Source organism: Gavialis gangeticus, unplaced genomic scaffold (assembly GCF_001723915.1).
Source record: "Gavialis gangeticus isolate Ggan-Ray unplaced genomic scaffold, GavGan_comp1, whole genome shotgun sequence".
NCBI classification, from domain to species: domain Eukaryota; kingdom Metazoa; phylum Chordata; order Crocodylia; family Gavialidae; genus Gavialis; species Gavialis gangeticus.
In genome coordinates this window covers 2,778,091-2,795,516 of record NW_017728995.1, presented here as the reverse complement: position 1 = coordinate 2,795,516, position 17,426 = coordinate 2,778,091, and the positions used below count along the sequence as shown (strand labels likewise).

The 17,426-nt window shown below is 39.1% G+C and overlaps 1 protein-coding gene across 17 annotated transcripts in view; it reads right to left on the bottom strand.

The window, feature by feature from the left end:
• Positions 1-17,426, bottom strand: part of MBNL1 (muscleblind like splicing regulator 1) — a 227,492-nt gene that overhangs the window by 46,867 nt on the left and 163,199 nt on the right. For 11 of the 17 annotated variants that reach the window (XM_019503152.1, XM_019503166.1, XM_019503157.1 and 8 more), the window contains 3 exons: positions 7,629-7,799; positions 6,163-6,273; positions 5,269-5,325 (listed from right to left, as the gene is read on the bottom strand). In XM_019503152.1, the coding sequence (XP_019358697.1) occupies positions 5,269-5,325; positions 6,163-6,273; positions 7,629-7,799 (339 nt within the window). Of the gene's footprint in view, positions 1-5,268; positions 5,326-6,162; positions 6,274-7,628; positions 7,800-15,401; positions 15,601-17,426 lie in introns of all 17 variants that reach the window. The other 6 variants (XM_019503159.1, XM_019503160.1, XM_019503161.1 and 3 more) reach the window with 3 other exon arrangements.

Genomic DNA, 17,426 nt, shown 5'->3' with positions numbered 1-17,426 from the left:
GGTGCCCCCCCCCCCCTCCCTGCTGCAGCCCCAGTGTCAGGACACCTTCTCCCAGCACTGGCAGCCATCTTCCCCCCCCTCCCCTCCACACACATACACGCACATGAGAGTCCCCAGGCCCTGGCCCTCCAACCCCCTTCCCCATAGACTTACCTGCATGCAGCTGCTGGGGCTGCTCCCACCACCCTGCCTGGCTGCATGCTGGCCACGTGCATGTGTGTGCACTCATATGTGATGGCCCCTGCCTCCAACTGCCCACCCCTGCTCCCCCCAGCCCCAACCAGCATCTTGCTAGGGCAAGCTAGGAAGTGCTTAGGCAAGCCGGGAAAAACTTCAATGCTGAGCAGAGCAAAATCCCGGATGTCTGTTTGTATTTTAAAAAATGGCCGGGATGGAGTTTGGAGGACCCAAAAAGAGGACATGTCCAGGAAAACCCAGATATATGTTAACCCTAAATAATTTTGGTTGTAATTTTGCTGACACACCTAAGCTCCTGTAAATTACAGCCACAGCAAAATATTTCCTGCAACTATTCGCATCCCAAATGTATTTCAAATCTAGCTACTTGGATAAATCAACGTGGTGTGAATAAGTTTTCTTGTGGAATGTTTTTTCATTTATTTGATATTATCAATAATGGTATTTCAATATTTCTATTTATTATCATTCCATTTTTAGGATTCTCAGTGACAAAAAAATAAACAAAGCAATTTAGAACTATTTTGGTGCAAGTCTGATAATTGGTTAATGATTTCCCAGATCTGGAATTCTGATCACAGGGTTGCAATTGAGTCAGCCCCAACACAGCCACCATTAACTGGATCCTACTCAGCCTGTATACCAAACAAGTGTCTTAAAGCAAAATATATCATTCATTGATATGTCCTGAAAGTATACTAAAAAAAAGTCCAGAAAAACTGAATGCATATATACAGAATGGCCAATTTTGAATGTTCATAACTAGTATCAGTTACCCTAGGCTTATCAAACTGAGCTTTGGACTTTGAGAGATCTAAAGACAAATGCTGTTTAGCTTTGGTCATTTTCCAAAGTAATAAAAAAATAATCTTATTGAAAAACATGCTAAAATATTTTTTTACAACTAATTCAGAAGTAGCTCTGCTGATTTTGCTCACTTCTCCTTAAAACCCCTCCCCTTCAAAACAATTAATCCTAGAAGGCACTTGTTTGAAAACATTCTGAGAAAGCAATTTACAATATAGCTAGCCTTTACAAAAAGGCTACCTGTGCCTGCAATAATTAGTACTTTAAAGAAACCTCCTTTTTGTTGATAATCAACAAGACTCTGAGGCCATTTCTGCACCACTTCCGGGGTACCCCCAGTCTGCTACCAAGAAGTATATCCCATCAACATGCTCCCACCATGTGTGAGCCTTATCAGCTGGTTCTACACATTCATTAATGCTCCTTTGCTCCTGCACATTAAAGTTAGTACCTCTGGGAATTTTTTATGTGCTCCAGAGGTAGGGGTGGGGGGGTGGAGCAGTGCTTTAATTAGAGTGACTCCTAGATAAAGCATCCCCACTACCATTTTTTAAGTACGGGGATGCTGATACACGAGACACATGAGGCTGCTGGAGTGTGGCAATTGCCATGCTCCAGAAGACTTGATTACTTGAGTCTACTCTGATGTGCTGGAATTCCAGCACATCAGAGCGGCCTCTGTGCTCACGTATAGGTGCCCTCTAATGCGAGATACTAACTAAATGAACATTGGGCTAACCTCATACACAGTAGTGAAAGTGCATGCTTTTTTTAGTGAAACAATGTGCAGTAGCCAAATTTTACCTCGCATTACCTTATTAGCATGGTTTTTGCCATGATGGCCTAATGTGCAGTAAAATAGGCTACTGCGCACTAAAGCACACATGTAGACATGACCAGTGTAGAAGTAAGGCAATAATACATCTACACAAACATTCATGGTATTTTAATGAACAATCTTGCTCCCATTGAAACATCAATGGAAACAAAATGATGCCCCTGATACGAACTCACATAAATCAGCACAATTCTTTAATTTAAATATTCTGGGTGGTGCTGAAAAGTAGAAGTGTGAAGCACTGAGAAGCCTGAGGGAATTATTAATACTGTATTTACTCAAATAGAAGACAACCCTGATTATAGGATGATGCCCAGAAATTAGATTCCATATATGGAAAATTTATAAATTCATTACAATTTTCTAAGTATAGAATCTAATTATTGGAGGTTTGCCTTGAATTTGTCCCCCTGCTACTGCTACAGCAGGGAAAATAAATCTGGGGAGTCAGTTAGCCCTTTTACCTGCTGCTTCTCCCCAACTTTTTCCCCTGGCAACTCTTTTCACCTTGCCTTACTGTCAAACCCTGCTCTCCCTTTGCACGTGGAAGTGAAGATCAAATTTGATAAACGATGACCTTGAAATTAAACATAGTTGTCACAATTTGCATATAGTACCCATATACTTAGTTCATCCAGAATTAATTCCTTACCTTTTTTGGAAACTGCTGTAAGTTTTAGCACAGGTACTCCATAAACACACTTTCAAGCAGCACTTATATAAGTACTTATATGTAGTAAAAATTATGCATAACATCAGTCTAAAGCCAAAGGCTCATGACTTAGCATATAGTTCATTGGGCTGGGCTCCAGCAGAGTCAACACAACTTCAATTCATACTGACCCCACAGCTCAGCCCTGTTCACTGTGTATGTGTTCTCCAGATATCCCCCAAAAAGGATTCTTGTGCTAATTAGGCCCCCACTTATGACTGGAGTCAGATGTTCTTGTCACGAATCTTGGGATGCTCCAAAAATCTATATGCAGATGAGGTGTAGGGCAACCTTGCCTCATGGAGGGCAGGGCCACGCTAATCATATGCAACAGGCAGAGAGAGACATAGGGATTCTGGGTGAACTGTTTGGGGCCCTGTTTAGTGATGTTTCCCAGGCACTTAAGGCTGATGAAGAAACAGGATTCTTTAGGAAAGAAAGGAGCAGCTCAGCTGTGGGAGTGAAGAGAAAGTAAAAATGTATGCAATGTAGTAGCTCACCATGACTTGAAAAAGAAGTTAGCGTGGAGGGGGGCTGTGCTTAACAGGCACTAACATATATCTTATTCAGATGGGCTGCACTAACCTATCCTTATAGTAGGCTGACATCAGCATATTTGCCCATTGTGGGCAAAGTGTTTTATAGCCATGCTCAGTGTTAGCGGCGTTTAATCAGCTTCATAGTTAGTTTCCATTACTGAGCATATGCTACTTTTGGCAACAGTTCAATAACAAACAAGGTATCTAATGTGGTTGCTTTGTACGCAATCATTAGACAAATGGTTTTCCCCCAGTGCCAGTTGGGGGTGCTGGGGAACCTCATTTTGTATTCAAGTAAATATAGTATATATCCATGGAGTTTACTAACATAGAGTCTTTCTGACTTCAGTGAGATCGTTGTGTTTAATACACATAACATTTAGGAGTTTCTACAGTGTCTATTGTGATAGGGACCTTATTTTTTCTTAAAGCCTCTTTACATTAGAGAGATGGCATGAATTCTGTAGAGCATGGTGACCTCTTAAACATAATTAAATGATCTTGAGACCTGTTGGAATCCTGGAAATTCAGAGTGCAAAAACAAGCATCTCCCTGGATTAAAAGTCAGTACAACTTGAACATGAGGAGGATTTTGCCTCCTTACAAAGTGTCTTTATGAGCTGAGACTGAAAATGATTGTACCCTGTTCTGCTGGACTATCTTGTAGTAAGTCTAGATATTGGTCAGCATCACTACAATGAAGAAACTTAGGAGATGATGGACTCAGCACCACAGGAAAATATTGCTCAAGTCCTGCAGAAAGTCTATACCCTCTCTTTTTTATCTCAATTCTCCAAAATTTTGCATTAGATGAGTGCTTAGGTGGTCATATATAGGCTTATGAACTTAACTTTAAGCTTCCATTTTCAAAATGTTGGGCTGTCCAAATACAAATGGCTACTGTTACTATACTGAAAGGCAAAGTAACATTCCTCTTACTATATAGGATTTTTTTGGAACTGATACTTACAGAAAAGATATTAAGACAACAATGTTAGCCCTTAATGCTACACTTATACATATATGTAACCTTAAGGTCTCCATGAAAGCAGTGGGATGCCAAGTTGCACACTTCCTATGTACTTTCAACATCAATTAATTTTTAGTATTTTGCTAATACCAGGTTGGTAAAATATCAGTTAGGTATCTTACTAGGAGTATACCATTTAAAAAGTCAGCCTTGATCATTTATTTCATTAGAATTTTTAAACCAAAGTTTAAAGCATACATTTTCAAGTTAGTTTTTACAAAATTTAAGTATGATTTAAATGAACCACTAAAATAACTACAAAAAAAAAGAATGAAATCATGGGCTATGTCTGTACCCACTTGCATCTACTGACAGACAAGAGCTATCAGTGCCAAGCCACCATGTAAACCCACACACTGCATATACATCCACACACTTTTAAAGGCTCCATTCATTCAGCAGCTGGATCGCCAGGAGGCAAAGTGCTCTCTGGGAGGGCACCAGATACTGAATGGACCAATGGACTGTAGGGGAGTATCTACATGCATCTGTAACTGACTTCTGTAGCTTCAGTCCACCCAGGAGAGGTAGAGTACCTCTGCCAGCAGAAAAGAGGTCCTGCAGCAGCAGAGGGACACTGAGTATGTTCTGCCAGGAAAACTTTATAATTTAGACTAGGCCTTGCTTTGAATTGTTCCACCATATGGGAAATCTACTGACTCCATCAGAGAAATAGAACATGTCTAAGGGACAAGAAAAGAACAAAAGTAAATAAACTGGAAAAAAAATAGAGGAATATATTTTTCTCTATTTCTTTCCCAGATATAGCATTCACGAGTACTACTTGTAGCAAAAATCATTAAAACATTTGTCAAACAAACATATGATTTTTAAGAACATGCGATTGCTTCCTAACTTGGAGCTCCTCTATAACGTAATTCATTTTCCTTTTTAAACCATGTTATTGATTTTTTTAAAACCAGACATATCAAACAGAACAAGAATTAAAACAGAATTCTACATGAAATATTTCTTTCTAGGGATACTCTGTAATAACATTTGTTTTAGCTGTACTAAAAAAATTATTTTAGAGCAAATATATTAGAAAGGCATCCATTTGCAATCAATATTGTGGGTACAAATAAAACACATACTGCATGCACATGGCTTTTGAAAGTAAAAATGATATTATTTTTGTACTCACGTTGTGATATAGAAAAACTGCATCTGCAAGTATTTTGTCCCTTAATGCGAAAGAGTTCTTTGGACATAAACAAAATCTTTAGAATATTCAAATCCTGTCCTCTATTACAAATTGCACAAATGCAACAGAAGACAGAATCTAGCCTACTGACTTTAATAATAAACTAACTGTTACATCAATTAACATTTGTTTATCTTGGCAAAGACTAATATTTCAGAGGATTGTTTTAAAATAGAAATGTTATTTCAGTTTATCTTTAGGCTCTCTATACTGCTGATATGTACAAAGCATAAGGCAGAGACATTTGGCTAAACAATAAGCAAATAAGTGTTTTAATTACAGGACTGTATTACTGCCATCATTTTCAAAACCCCTCTCTAGATTTGGATGGCCAAATTTTCACCTGGTCCAAAACTTGAATTTGCTTATACAAGTGGCATAACAGGGCACTCCAATGAGGAAATAAATACCTTCTTGGGCACACAAACCACTTGTATGTTTACATTTATGGGTACAGGGACAAAAAAATAGAGAGTAAAGAGTGATGTGGGGCTACTTTGATGACATGACCCATGAGGTACGTTTCTTCACTTGAGTTATCTGTGTAATCAAGCAAAGACTATGATAATTTCATATCAGAAAGCACAAAGTAGTCAATGGTGCCAACTCAGAGGCTGAGGCCTTTGGCAAGCCCCCATTTTTAGGAAAGACCACAGTACCATCTGGATTATACGTTCGTCAGTCATCTCCTATATTAGTATTGTGACTTAACATTCTGGTGTTAATACACTAACATGGGTTTAATTACTTTCCTTTAAAAAGTATTTAACCAGCATTATTTTTAGTTTGAAAAAAGGCCTATCAAAACAAAATTAAAACATAACGTGTTCTCACCTTGACTGGGTTGTATTGATAATTGGTATCAGTGTCGATAAAATATGGAGATCCCTCCCACCTTGTACTGCACTCCCCCCCTCCTTTTTGGAATGACTGAGGCATAAAGTTCTATGAGAGAATAATAATTGTATTAACTAATTAAAACATGATAAAAAATAATGACCTGTATTTTAGACCCACACAATTATGATAAACCTTGATCTGATTTTTTGGCAAAGTTTCTACTTGTACTTATGGGAATTCTAAATTATTACTACAGTATTTTAAAGTAAAAACAAAGTTAAAAAGACACAAATCAGACATTTTAATGCAGGTAAAGGATGGTGTTGAAGTGTGAATTCTACTTCAGAAATCATCAACTGCTATAGCAAATTAGGGGAGCAGTCTTAATGCAAATATTTGTAATTGAATGAGAGACGTTCTGTCATTATGCTGCATTATTCTGGCTTGTGTAGAACATATTGGCCCTGCTCATATGTTTACTGGTGTTCTCTAAGAGTTGAATAGTTGTTTAGCTATAAAGGACTCTGGACCAAATTTATCATCAGTTTAACGCAACAGACCTCACTGGAATTACATCATGGCTTTATCTAGTACTGTGTGTTCAGCTCCCAACTATGTATGTAAATGGTTGGGTGATGACAGTCATGTTTATATACACTGAATCAGCAGATCACTGCAGAAGCATAAACTAACCAGCTTCCAACTTTTCTGATATGTCACTTTGTGCATATTTATCAAACTATCAGAAAAGTAGAATATAGTATCCATTGTATAGGTCATATCAAGACCAGAGAACAGATTTCTAACAGACTCTCCTCACTACTTAAAAATCATGGTTATGCTTATGTATCTATCTGCCAGGCTTAACCAGCTGATCTTGCATATCAAATTGCCACTGAACATACAGGGCTAACATACAGGACTTTTCAACTTTAGCTATTCACATGCTACTGGGAAAACAATTCTATTATAGCAAGAAATGCTATAAGAAAGGTCCCTTTCATAAATGGAGACCTGTCAATGGGATTCCTTTTGAAAAAGGGGGAATTTTATTCACCATAAACTTATTATATTTCCATTTTTAAATAGAAAGTATAAGAATTTAACATAGCCTATAGCACACAGATTATGCATTAGCAAAGTACATCTGCAGGCACTCTAGATGGAAATATTTATACTTTTTCCAATTAAGACTCATATAATTAAATCAACATAACATGAAATAATGTTATTACAGGCAAGGTAAAATAAAGCCCTATAAGTGGATACAAGAAGGTACTTTATTGTACCCACATTCCCCATCAATTAGTGGCTCATACCAAATTTTCTGACATTTGCTAGAATCTGATCCCAGCTCATTTATTTTAGCCAAAGTCTACCTGCAATCACCTGGCTTGTAATTATCAGTGGCTCTTTACTGTGTTAGTCTACCAATTAACAAGAATCAAAAACATGCTTACCACAGGTTGCAATGGGGCACCAGGCATCATGGCATTGGCTAGTTGCATTTGCTGGGCCAGCATGGCCATATTCTTTTGCTGAATCAGGTTATTGCGCCCATTTATCTCCAACTGTGTTTTTAAGTGTGGGGGAGGGTGAAGATATTTGCAGTTTTCCCTTGAGCATCGACCCTAAACCAAGAAGAAAGCAAAACTATTCTTGTTAAACAGTCACAGGGATATCTACCTTCTTTATAACATTACTGCTAAACACAAGAAATTAAAGATGTAAGGAAAAAAAAAAACCCTCCAGGTAATTCTGTGTACTGCCAAATATGTAAAACAACAACTAAAAATACACAATTTTAGCAATTACAGCATATCACTATTTCATAAATTGCTGCAGTGTAGCCTTAGATAACTATGTATACCTCAAACGTGCTAAGATAAGCAGAAAAAACCCCACACGTCTTTTCTGTGTTACTAAGTTCTTTTTCACTGAAAATGAGGACCAGAGCACTCAGGCTTTCACATCCAACCCACAGATCCATCTCCACAAGTCTGGAGAATGGCAGCAGGTTAGGTGGTTAGACATCCAACAACATGGTACAGTTTGACTTCAGAAATGAAAAAGTAGAAGTGATATTTTAAACAACCTAAAGATTCTTGTCTGTCTGTATTACGATCACAGCACGTAGGAAGCAGTGAAAAGTTAGTAGGAGCAGTATTCAGAAGGCAGCAAAATTAGTAGGGAAAGAAGGCTGTGAACTAATGAAGCTCTGCTCCTCTGATTTCAGCTGTAACATGGCACTTCTGGGGACAAAAGTTAGGATGCATTTTGATTCATCTGCACATCGCATGTTAGGCCTAAATCATTTCCTCTTATTTTGTCATGAAACTCTGACATATGATATAGAATACACTGCTAAATTACTCTGAATTAAAACAACTCCAGCAACCTGAAATCCAGCCCAGTTAAAAAGTAATTTTGAGTAATTCTAGGTATAAGAGGTCCCCCCTGCCAAGAAATTATATTTGCTTGTTTTTTCCAGAAAGGTTTTCCCTATTCCTGTTACTTCATGAAAGGTCCCATACATAGCAAACAATGATAACTTAAGTCAATGTTTTCAAAAGAGCACTCTGATTTTGGGTGTCACAGACTGCCCTTCCCACACACCCCATCCACCCAGGGGGCTTTTCAGAAGTGCAGAAAAGTTAGTACTCTAAATACCTCAAGTTAATGGAAACTGAGGGTGTGCTGCATGTCTAAAAGCTAAGCCCACATTTTCTTGAACTGAGTCCCAAGAAGAAGGTACCTAAAAGCACATTCTGAAAATGCTCAACTTTTCAGTCATTCTGAAAATGTTCGTCTCACTCCCTATGCAAGAGAAAGAACTGCCTAGACACACAACACTGCCAAATGCAAACAAGCAAATTAAAAAACAGGGGGAACCCCCCTGCCATGCCAATCCCTTCAGCTAATTTCTGTCATAGTTGTTTTGTAACACTGCTTACCACACGTGGACAAAACAGTTCCAAAAAGCAATATGGCTTTAAATGGATGGCATCCCTTTAAGATATCATATTAACTTAGAAAATACTTATCAACCAGTATACACTAACCATTCTTTAAACTTGCAGCGACGGAGACCATTATTCCACTGAAGCACTAAATCAACTGAAAACACAGAAAGAACTTTCCTTTTTTCCTTTACCTTTGAAATAAATCCAAACAGAAGCAGTGACAATGAAAAACAGAGCCTTAATTTAGACAGGGATTTTTTTTTTTTTTTAATCCAGCTTTGCTTTGATTTTTCAGGAAACAAATTAATTCAATATAGTTTGACCTTAAACTGTAATTTTCCTCAGAAAGCTACAAAGCATTCACTTGTTATAAGATCTGCCAGAAATCTAATTTGAACAATCATTTTCGGTTCTCTTAAGTCAGGATAAATGGGGTTTTTTTTCCTACCCATCTGTCTCTTCCTTTTGGCAGTCCAACTTAGACGAACCTCATTTTCACTGCTGGCCAACTGGCATTTGAATGATCTTGGTATAGTACAAAATGTCTGATAATGGGATTACCATAATTCTTGGGATGTCTTTAAGGTTACGTATCCAGAGTGCAATGGGCATGCTATAAAGAATACTGCACAAAAACATAGTTTTTGGAGCACCTGTTCATAGTTATTTTGAACACTTTTGGGAATGAAATACAGTTTCCATTACACAATTCAACTGACATCCAGAGAAACCGAGACCTGCCAGTTAATTGTGGTCACAATGGAAAACATGCAGATGAGCAAAACTACAGCATTATCATAGTGGTCGTTCACTACAGAGGTATGTCAACAGCTCACCTACACCAGGCCTTAGAGGGTCACATATTAATATTCTGTCTTTATCATAGGGCCTAGGTATTCCAGTCATGATCCAGGGTCCTGCTGTACAAGGTGCAGGACATAGTACATAAAGGTGGTCTACTTCCCAAAACTGAGGATGATCCTGTGTTAGTCAGAGGTAAGCTTCAGGAAGGACTGCCCCACCCACTCCCTGATAAGATGTGAGGGCAAAGGATAGCAGGTTCCGGTCTAGTCACATTTCTTGGGATGCTGGAACAGACAGGCAGCCTTCACAGAGCTACAGTGAAGAAGTGCAGGGGTTTACAAGGAGCCATGTGTCTTCACTGCTATGTTAATTAATTCATAACAAGTTCATTTTGTTGCCCAGACGTTTGATGGCGTGGTTTACCCTGCTTGTCCTAGAGCTCATGGCACAAGGCCCTGGACATCTGAATGGATGCCCCACACTACAGCAGAAAAAGCAACCCTTCCCACTGCATTTTTCCCTTTGGAACCACCTCATGGATGGACACATCCATGGCCATAACTGTCTGAGGGGTCACCTTGTAAAGGAAGGGACTATGAAGGAGCCTTTAGAGAAAAGGTAAGACATCTCCTACCTTCTTCAACAGAACTGCATAGAATCATAGTGAAAAACCCGTCCTTTGAGATGCCTGGTCCTTGACCCAAAACTGGCCTCCCTCAAAGAAATCTCAGGATCGATAGGAAGCTGTCTTTGGGGTCTGAATTAAAGAGAATCTCACCATTTTTATAGGCACCTGATTTCTAGGCAGAGGATGTGATCCAAGCAGAATGCAGGTCTGGGGATCTTGGGCATGAGAATTATTTCCCGGTAAAGCACTTGGATTGGGCTAAATCTGCAAGAATGCCAACTACATAGTACTATTCTGAGCCCCCAAATATATATACTGATATCTCTCCTGTACATTTTTTGAAGTAAAAATACAAGGCCACAGACTTCTGATATATTTGGCATATATTTAAAGCTGTATTTGCACCCTTAAAAGCACTTGATTTTAAGCTTTTATAAATCCCCAAGAATAGCGCCCATAACATTTTAGCAACATGCCTCCTTTATGGTTCTTTGGTCATTCCACAAATGAACATGTACCTACTACTAAATGGCAAAAGTTCCTCCTAATCAATTTTTTCCTCTATAAATACAGAACAATTGCTCTACGTATATCACTTTGTTGCATTTGACTTCAGCCACTGATTTTCTTTTTAAGAGGCATCTTAAAAAAAAGAAGCCCCAAAACCAAATAAAAATCCAAACAAAAAAATCCCTCACCTTGCTTCTTCAATTATGTTTTGTTAAGCTGTCTTACAAATGAGGATAGCACTTAGAGGACAGAGCTACACAATGCATCCACTGTAGCATAAAATCCATACATCCTGCATGATGTCTCAAACACTGATAAAGGATGACCTTATTGGCCAACTATCACATCTAACTAAAACTGCAGAAATTTAACAAGACTGTGCTGATCGATCAGACATATTGCAGTTAGCTTCAAAAACCAACCAAGGCTCTCATTTTTCAGTAAGAGTTCCACTTTGAAATAGCTAGCAAGGGAGGTATAATCTAATTTGGTTTTGTCACCTAGAGATAATCCTGTCTATTATTACAACAGGCTGTAGCCTTATCTAGAAGACATAATGGATGGGCAACATTAAACGTAAGCCCTTGGCTGTGACTCAGTGTCTATTCACCTAGATACACTAAAGAGCTGCAGTGTTAGTTCTGTTTTGCTGAGTCACTTTATTAAATCCATCTTTGTTTCATTACAAGACTGGCTATAAATGTCATTTTAACTTTATTTGTGTTTTAGTTCAGCAGCATATTAAGAGTCACAAAGGATCACAGGAGAGAAACTGGTAACCAAAAACTGAAGTGACCCTTACATCTGCAGTGTTTTGAAGCAGGAAAGCTATGATTACCCTGAAAGCTGGCTATGTACTTCATGCATCTTGGAGATGTTGTGCCAATCTGCTTTTCAGGTTTCCTCTTCGTGGCTCTATGGCCTCTATAGGGGAAGAGTGACTTCAATCTATTATCCACACTATCAATGGACAATAAGCTGTAGATGGACACTAAGAGTGCACAAGGCATGCCATTGATCTATACATTTGGTCAGTGAGACACTGTAAACCCAGGGTTTGGAGCTAGGATCAGGCCTCTGGGATAGCACAGTTTTTAAAGGCATGTGTCTTCATTTGCATCAACGGTATCAATCCAGATTGCATCCAGTCTGAGACCAGAATCAGCCATGTGCTGCTGAATTTAAGAATGATTAGATGGGAAGTGGGGAAATCTGGCATATGTAATGTTTTTATCAATTGTGAAAAATGGACTCTCTAGTTAGCTTGTCCAAATGACATTTAATAAAAGCATAGCAGGGGCTTCTTAAGCAACTAAAGATTTGTTATAACTTAGAAGTCACAGGACACTGGGATAACAGGTTATACTGGTGTCTGTTTCTCTCATAGCATATTCTCAAATGTCACCAACAGTAAAAAAATAAAGTTAGGATGCCGTTAATGACCACAATGAAAAATACAATAGTATTTGTGGATAAGAGAGGAACAAGTGGTCTAAGTGTCATTTTCACAGGGAGCATAAGGGAGCCAGTTCAATGGTTTATGTAAGCATTAGGATATTATTAGATCATTAAATACTAAGCAGCATATAGTAAATAAGGGGAGAGGGATTATAGAGGCGGAAAATCCCTAAGAGGTGTGAGTGTATGTGTGTGTGTGAGTGTGTGTATCTGGAAGTATAAAACTTCAGCTACACTGTTGTTTTTCAAGCAGATGGATATATAGATCTCAATTTTCAACATTACCATAAATGCAGATGGACAAAACATGTCCTCAAAGAAGCACATGAAGAAAGACAGATTGTCATTCCTTGACCCTGTGGCATTACAGTTGTCCTGAAGTATCTCTACAACATAACTGAAACTTTTCCTCTAAAGAGTAAGTCAACAGGATGACATGACTTTGGGGTTTAGATGCACAAATCCCAATCTTAATGGAAGGTATAATTATGACATTTCCAAATGATTACTGTAAACACATTTGAGGGTAGATTCTCATTTACAATCTACATCCTTTATACGGTCTGAGTTGCAAACTGGCAGTGGTCACCAAGCTGAAAATGCAGATGGAAAATTCTAATTGGCAAGAAACCTGTTGAGCCATCCTTGTCCCTAAATACAACAGCCCCAAGGTAGATATGCATGTTAGAAGCGGAAGAAGTGCCAGTAATGGGACAGAGCTTTGTTCCATAATAGCAATTCAGAGCTGATACATAAGGGCAAAAGCCAACTGCCAACAGTATAGAACAGCCCCTAGGCTGCTATAATTGACATAACGGTCAGAATAGCTTGACAATCATGCAAGCATAACTAGAAACCTGACATTTGCCTTCCCCTCTCTTCCATAATGAGATATCTTGACTCAGGAGAGAATATGGCCTTTAATTACTAAAGATTCATTAAAACAAAAGTGATGGATGGCCCTGTGGTCTCACCTTTTAATAACTCAGTGAAATCATAGGCAGGTATTTAAATAATTTTTTCCCAAATAAACCAATTTAGTTTCAACAGATGACTTTCAGATCATATTTAATACAGGTTGTGTTCTACTGGAACGCCTCAAGTTTTGTCTAATTTTCTTTCATTTTAAATTGGTGTAAATGATTCCAGCCAGTGACAGGTAACTAACAGAAACTGCTCCCTTCTTCTCCCTCCCAGACATTTACTAGCTGCCTGAAAGATGACATTTTATACTGGTACAGTGTACATATCATACCTAAATACTGCTAAATGTAAGCATTCACCACTTGTCAGGAGGAGGTGCAGGCAACTGGAGGCATGTTGGGGAGAAGGAGCTGGTGGATTTGGGAAAAGCTAGCTGGTTAGGGGGAAGTAAAAATAGCCCGGTCAAAGGCTGGTGGGGTAAAAACATCACAGCCTGGGACTGTAGAGAGTGGATGGGCTCTCTCAGCCCGGGGGCTGTGCTGGGAACATGTGCAACCATTCACTAGGTGGGGTTAATCCCATGCTGATCTAAAGGTAGTTCACTTCTGACAAAAATGAACCTTAAAATGGTGTGCCATTTTTAGGGTGACCTAAGCACTGTGAAAGCTTGCACACCTAGGCACTTAGCCATAACCTTGGTTAGGGTGATCTATATGGAGTGCCTATATGTATCCTGTGAAAGCTTATGTTTATCTCAAAAAGTTAGTCTTTCAGGCATCAGTCACCCTGCTAAGCCTTCTGCCTGACTAATATCTCCCTTTAGTGGAGAATTTTTGAGAGAGCAGTCATGCATAGGGAGACTTAAAACTAAGTGCTCCTTCCTGCATGTTGCTAAAGGTTTTCACAGTAAGATGTTGAACACACTCAATTCCCATTAAATTTGACAGCAGTTCTCATTGTTCAGCACTTTGAAGGACTGGGCTTATGTGCGACAATAGAACCTTCTCTCAAGACTAAGCAGATAAACAATATGCACAATAGGGCTTGATATTTAATATGTATAATAGATTCAGAGGTATTATGGTCAGCAGGGAGCATTCCGATTATCTGGTCTCATCTCAGGTATAACACCAGACAAAGAACCTTGTCCATAATTTTGGGCATCAAACTCTTACTTATATTTGAACAGCAGAATAGCAGATGACAAATCCAGCTTAGTTAAAAGACTTCTAGTGATGGTGTTGTTTCAGTGGTTAATTACCCTCCCGTGAAGTCATGCATCTTAGTACTCATTGAAATGGGGCTGCCTTCACTTTCCAACTACTAGATTTTTAATTTCCGTTTTTTGTTGTAAGTTTAAAGAACCATGTACTATAAGAAATCCTATCCCCTGGAAACACTTACAGACTGTGATTAAATCACCCTTATCCATTTTTGGATTAACTGACTGAGCTTCTTAAGTATTTCACAATTAAATCAGATTTTCCAAACCTTGAATTGATCTTGTAGCTCTTTTCAATTTTTCAGCATGTTTTTCTGAAAATATACTGGACAGTAGAGTTGGACAATTTCTGATCACTAATCTTAAATACATTCCCATGCTGTCTGGAATACTGTAGCAATACACTTACAGTACTTAAGCACTACATAGCCAGACCCTGGCTAATTAAAATTAATATTTTTTTCTGTTAATTGGCTTCACTTCATCAGAAGTCCCAATGACACCAATACTGCCCTTAGACACATCAGGCCAAATATATCTGGGCCTTATTAATAAAGAAAGAGAGAAAGATGATGCAATCCAACTGCCTGACTTGGACGTGTAAAGAAGTATCACAGCTGGGACAAAACACATTATCAATATGCTATATTCTAGACTGATAATCAGAAAGGAATTAGGTTCATACTTGTCATCAGGAATGTTAGAAATGAGACTTAAAATTTACCCTTCTGATGTAAATGGCTGTGGTGTTCTGAGAGGAGATAGTGGTGGTGCAGATGGCATCACTGCTTCCAGCCTGGCTGGCCACGTGTTCCCCAACAGTGTCAACTCGGGTATGAGAATTCTCGAGCAAACTGTGTTTGGTGGCAGTGAATGAGTTGCTGTCGGGAGTTCTTCAGCTCCCTCTTCAGCTGTTTTCAGATCTTACAAACAAGCAGGAGCATAAGGCAAGGAACTGATTCATAGTGTTATACAAGCACAGGACAAGTGTGACAGTGCATCGCTTTGTAGCTTTTGAAAAGTCAGAATACCTGCAATCCAGACAGTTTTGCTACAGATAAGTAATTCAATCATAATATTCTGGCCACACTAAGAAAAGTGCACCTCCTGGAGTAGGATGCCACTAAGCATAAGCAGTTCTGAATGCTTTTCTCCATGGAAAGTAGCCTTGTTAGCTAAAATATATCTAGTATTAAATAAAACATGACAATGCTACAGTCCAGCTTTTAAAAATAACATAAGGAAGCACCAAAATGTGTTAAGAGGGGAAGCTGCTCTTCCATAACTGACAGTGTGCTATTTTTATTCAACAGAAAAGCTATTCTGTTTCAGCAGAATTAGCAACTACTTAAGCCTGAATGCATCCTCCTCTGAGCATGGAAGAGGCTAAGTTACTGTGAAGCAACTATCAAACACACAAACAGTCATTTTGTGAAATATCAGAGGCCCTAAAAATACACTAATATATAAAATATATCATTTAGAGAGATTTTGTTTATAATTTAAACTGTTTGAATAGTACAATACCTGTGTTTTAACAGGTTACCTGGCCAGGATGTAGTATTTATACCCACCGCCAATTTTGCATAAAACTGTAAGGCAACTGTATTGCATTATGTAACTTGTCTCTCTTCTACCAGATTATAATTACCCTTATTACAACACCACTTTATAACACTCAAAGTGCTTGACTCCTGACAACAGTGTTACAAAGATAGTGCAATGTTCGATCCTGTAATTAGATTTTATGCACAGACTATTCATACATATGTATTAAAGAGAGATGAAGAATATGGAGATGTTATGAACCATAGTAATGTCAGCCACAGCGACCCTGTATCTTAATAAGTAGGAATGTGAAAGTGAGAGGGGAAAGCACACACGCCTATCACATGATGTTTTTCTCTCGCTATCATATCAACAACATTTAGGCTGAAAGCCCAGGCTGTGCTAAATAACCAGCTTGAGTGTCATTAAATTAGGGCAGCATTATGTCTGCAATATTTTAAAAGATTTCTCCTTGGCAAAACTAGGGGACTCTGACTGGGTCTGCCTTTGCAGACCTACTCCAAGAGACCTGCCTTTGGAGACTACTACAAGCTTTCTGCATTGGTGCTTATCCCTCACATAGTCACAGTTTTACTTGGGCATCAGATACACCTTGTCCTAAAGGGGTATGAAAACAACAAGTCGCCAGCCAACTGCTGATAGCATGCTTGTCTCAGTGCCCATTTTTGTTAAATGTTTACACAGAGCCGGCCTTAGGGATGTGCAACTGCCCAGGGCGCTATGGTCAGGGAGACTGCAGGGCATCAGTGGGGTGACACATGGAATTGGCTGAGGTCATTGCAGGACCCCTGGTACGGCTTTACGAGCACTCGTGGTGCTCTGGTGTGGTGCCAGAGGACTGGAAGAGGGCCAGTGTGGTTCCCATCTTCAAAAAGGGGAACAAGGAGGGCCCGGGAAACTATAGGCCAGTTAGTCTTACCTCGATCCTGGGCAAGCTTTTTGAGAAAATTGTTCTGGCGCATATCCACGAGGGGCCAGCAGGGGAGATTAAGCTTAGGGGCAACCAACACAGGTTCATTAGCAGCAGGTCCTGTCAGACCAACCTGGTGGCCTTCTATGACCAGATCACCAAATCCCGAGATGCAGGGGTAGCAGTGGACATAGTCTTCCTGGACTTTCAGAAGGCCTTCAACACTGTCTCTCACCCCGTTCTCATTAAGAAACTGGGGGACTGTGGTGT